We start from the raw sequence: 4,913 nt of genomic DNA on the forward strand, positions 1-4,913 counted from the left end.
AATAGGTAAGACTAGTGTCAGGTTCAAACACTGATGACATCTATTAAACAAGACAAGAGGCAAATAATTAAACAGAGACAGAATTCAATTTGGACTCAATTGAGGAGACACGCCTGGACACACTGTACCCTTCTACAATCTCCAGCACGCTCTGCCAAAAGATTGCATGCCTCCTTCTTTTTTTTTGGACCCTCCCCGACCACATGGCCACCACTGTTTCCAAAGGACAAAGGTCGCAAAAAGTTCACAGAAAAGGTCGTAAACAATTCACAGGAAAGGTCAGTTCAAAAAGAGTTCGTAAAATAGTTCAAAAAGAGTTCGTAAAATAGTTCAAAAAGAGTTCCATAAAATAGTTCAAAAAGAGTTCGTAAAATACTTCAAAAAGAGGTCGTCTGGAAATTGGGCAGATCCTGTCATCTCTCCGCTCTGAAGTCCTTGGGCCAGAACAACATCCTTCTGTTGATTACCATACATGAAAAACGTAGGAACACCTTCATTTTGCTTCCCCCCCCCCCACATCACAATTATTCTAACAACTAGTTTTAGTTATATTGTAAAACTTACAAACAATGCTTGGAGTCATGAATGAAGGATCCTTTTCGAGCAGAAACGCTGCTTCACTTCCGGTTCAAGGCACGAAAGCAGAAAGTACATGTTCAACCCCGCAACACCTTGCAGTGAGCGAACTCGTCCACAAGATGGCGCCATTGCACAAACAATAACACACCATTTCAGCCCTTCGCTTGGGTTTAATGAAAACATTTTGTGTTGAATAGTCGAATGGTTTAAATGCCTGCTCGGTGGCCTTTTGGTTAGAGTGTCCGCCCTGAGATCGGTAGGTCGAGTCGTACCAAATACTATAAAAATGGGATCCATTACCTCCCTGCTTGGCACTCAGCATCAAGGGTTGGAATTGGGGGTTAAATCACCAAAAATGTTACCTGGGGGCGGCCACCGCTGCTGCTCACTACCCCTCTCACCTCCCAGGGGGTGGAACAAGGGGATGGGTCAAATGCAGAGGGTAATATCACCACACCTAGTGTGTGTGTGTGACTATCAGTGGTACTTTAACTTAAACTTTAAAACATTATGGCCATAAATGAGCTGTACCGTTTTATACGCCGCAGGGTTTAAAGCGTAGGAAAAATGTAGAGTCCGGAATTGATGCTATGTTTTGTGTCTAGCCGGAGGCAGCCTCTCCTCTCAGCTGAAGCAGGCGTACCTTCCTCTGGTCGGCCACCAGACCTGCACCAGCTCCAGCTGGTGGGGAAGCACCATCAAGACCTCCATGGTGTGCGCCGGCGGTGCCGCTGAGTCCGGATGCAACGTGAGACAATAATTATTATTATTATTATTATTATAACGGGCAAAGTGGAAGAGAGAGTGGACTGTATGTGTTTTTGACCTCAGGGCGACTCAGGCGGGCCTCTGAACTGCCTGGTGAACGGCAAGTACTACGTGCACGGCATCGCCAGCTTCGTGTCCGGCTTGGGATGCAACGCCATCAGGAAGCCCACCGTCTTCACCCGCGTGTCTGCCTACAACGAATGGATGGACTCGGTTGGTGGCGTCCTGCAGGTTCTTATTACACGACACTAGCGTGTTCTCCACTCATTTCTTCTTTTTTTTTCTGGTTTGCAGATCATGATGTAAACGCACCAGTTTGAAAAAAAAAAAAAAGACAGCATGTGGACCAAAGCATCGATTATTCGGTCCAACAAAATAAAGTTCCTTTACTTAACTTTAAATCATTACTTCTTTTTTTTCAGGCTAAACAAAAGGAGTGTTTTCTTACACTAAAATGCACTCCGTTTCATCAGATAGATGGATAGATAGATAGATAGATAGATAGATAGACAGATAGACAGTGTTGCGTTTTGTGCCAGTTGTTCCTCCCAGGGAATTCAAGTCACAAGTCGCTCCCAAGCTCTTTACGACACTTAAAGCTGAGTTGAAAAACCACCAGAGACAGAATAGGTATTTTGTAATATATTGGCAAAGCTTTGCAGATATACATTTGAGACCAGTCCAGCATAGAACATTCTATGGCGCCGCCAAAATGGTCTGTCTTCCCGACCCCAAAACCCTCTCTCCTCTCTCTCGTCAAAACACATGCTAGTCAAAACACATTCCAAAGAATTCAAGGTTAACACACACAGTTTACTTGCAGAGAAACAGAAAGAGAATAAATGGAAAACACGAGCTGTTTTCAAATATGACTATGAAAGAAAATAAGTAACACTAAAATTCGGATATATGTAAATATCTGCCTCCGACAATAGATAGATAGATAGATAGATAGATAGATAGATAGATAGATAGATAGATAGATAGATAGATAGATAGATAGATAGATAGATGGATAGTACTTTATTGATTCCTTCAGGAAAATTAAAATTCCAGCAGCAGTGTACAGAATTGTACGGAGCCCCTAAAGCAGGGGTCGGCAACCAACGGCTCGAGAGCCGCATGCGGCTCTTTGGCGCCGCCCTAGTGGCTCTCTGGAACTCTTTCAAAAATGTATGAAAAAGGGCAAAAGATGAGGGGGAAAAAATATATTTTTTGTTTTAATATGGTTTCTGTAGGAGGACAAACATGACACAAGCCTCCCTAATTGTTATAAAGCACACTGTTTATATTAAACATGCTTCACCGATTCGAGTATTTGGCGAGCGCTGTTTTGTCCTACTAATTTTGGCGGTTCTTGAACTCACCCTAGTTTGTTTACATGTATAACTTTCTCCGACTTTCTAGGACGTGTTTTATGCCACTTTTTTTTCCTGTCTCATTTTGTCCACCAAACTTTTAACATTGTGCATGAATCCACAAAGGTGAGTTTTGTTGATGTTATTGACTTGTGTGGAGTGCTAATCAGACATATTTGGTCACTGCATGACTGCAAGCTAATCGATGCTAACATGCTATTTAGGCTAGCTAAATGTACATATTGCATCATTATGCCTCATTTGTAGGTATATTTGAGGTCATTTAGTTTCCTTTAAGTCATCTTAATTCAATTTATATCTCATGACACACAATCTGTATGTAATATGGCTTTTAATTTTTTGCGGCTCCAGACAGATTTGTTTTTGTATTTTTGGTCCAATATGGCTCTTTCAACATTTTGGGTTGCCGACCCCTGGTCTAGGGGGAACCCTGTATATATGTGTGTGTGTATATATACACAGGTAAAAGCCAGTAAATTAGAATATTTTGAAAAACTTGATTTATTTCAGTAATTGCATTCAAAAGGTGTAACTTGTACATTATATTTATTCATTGCACACAGACTGATGCATTCAAATGTTTATTTGTTGCCGACCCCTGCCCTAAAGGGACATGGGGTAAAAAAAATGCTTATAATTTTTATTTTATTTTTTATTTTTTTAGACATTTATCTCGTGCGCACGAGAAACTATCTTGTGCGCACGAGAAACTTTTTACAAAGTTCTAAAAAAATAAAAAATTAAAATTGATAATTTATTTATTTAAAAAAAAAATTTAGACATGTATCTCGTGCGCACGAGAAAGTTTCTCATGTCTTAAAAAAAAATTAAAAATAAATAATCAATTTTTATTTTTTATTTTTTTAGAACTTTATAAAAAGTTTCTCGTGCGCACAAGATAGTTTCTCATGCGCACGAGATAAATGTCTAAAAAAAAAAAAAAATTTAAATTAAAATTCTAAAAAAGAAAATTACCCCATGTCCCTTTAGGGGTTCCGTAGAATTGAGATAGAATTTAAAAAGTAAAAATAAAATAGAAAGTATTACAATAAGAATACAAATAAAAAGCATCAATAAGAATAAAAATATAACCGTAAAAATAAGAATATAACAAGAGAAACTAGCCTGTAGTCGCCATGTTATGAAAATGTACTGCACTGTTATTGCACTGTTAATTGCATTGTAAAAATAAATAAATAAACAAACAAAGCAAGTAGAAAGTATTACTTTCTAAAAAAAAAAAAAAAAAATAGCACAGATAGTGACTACCAGACCTCCATCCATCCATCCATCCATTTCCTACCGCTTGTCCCTTTCGGGGCCGCGAGGGGGGGGGTGCTGAAGCCTATACTTCTACCAAACATTAACCAAAATGTTATATGTTGTATATATTATATAAAAATATAATATAATAATATAATATATCAGTATATATTATATACTGGGTATATAATATGTAAATATTACATATATGTTATATTTATATTGCTACTACGGTACATTTTTTGTCTACTTTACACCTGAATTATCCTTTCCATCCTTACACTTTCCATCCTTTTTAACTGAGCTACTGTGTGGAACAATTTCCCTTGTGGATCAATAAAGTTTGTCTAAGTTTAACACACTCTAATTCTACTTGGCTTCACTTTATAAGCACCAAACCGATTGCAGCATAATCGAACGGCGTTCTACACATTTCTAAAGAATACTCAATCAAAACTTTTATTTTATTGTATTTATTTATTACAATAAATAAATAAATATTTGAGGTGGCGACTTGTCCAGGGTGTACCCCGCCTTCCGCCCGATTGTAGCTGAGATAGGCTCCAGCGCCCCCCGCGACTCCAAAGGGAATAAGCGGTAGAAAATGGATGGATGGATGGATGGATGTATTTATTTATAAATTTTTTTGACGAAACTATTCAAAACAGTGTCGCTCATGTATGCAGTACTCTCGCCACACAGCAGGGGGCAATAGCAAAATATATGTGTCACAATGACGCAGCAGTGGGTGAGTAGAAGAAGAAGGAACTCTCGACCCGGAAAGAAATCTAAATAAATGGCAAAAAATCGGACTTTTATCAGCGACTGGACAACAAAGTGTGAATTTATTGAAATTGATTGTGAATTTATTGACATTGTTGACGTTGATGTCGTTTGTATTCGTGGTCGTGTTGTTTTTGGCTG

The 4,913-nt window shown here is 38.4% G+C and overlaps 1 protein-coding gene across 1 annotated transcript in view; it reads left to right on the forward strand.

The window, feature by feature from the left end:
• LOC133576429 (elastase-1-like) overlaps window positions 1-1,748 on the forward strand; it is a 5,538-nt gene extending 3,790 nt beyond the window's left edge. The window contains exons 6-8 of the mRNA XM_061929639.2: window positions 1,185-1,327; window positions 1,411-1,560; window positions 1,642-1,748. Coding sequence (XP_061785623.1) covers window positions 1,185-1,327; window positions 1,411-1,560; window positions 1,642-1,653 — 305 coding nt within the window. The 3' untranslated portion in view covers window positions 1,654-1,748. The remainder of the gene's footprint in view (window positions 1-1,184; window positions 1,328-1,410; window positions 1,561-1,641) is intronic.
• The last annotated feature ends 3,165 nt before the right edge of the window (window positions 1,749-4,913 follow it).

Source organism: Nerophis lumbriciformis, linkage group LG03, assembly GCF_033978685.3.
Source record: "Nerophis lumbriciformis linkage group LG03, RoL_Nlum_v2.1, whole genome shotgun sequence".
Lineage (NCBI taxonomy): Eukaryota > Metazoa > Chordata > Actinopteri > Syngnathiformes > Syngnathidae > Nerophis > Nerophis lumbriciformis.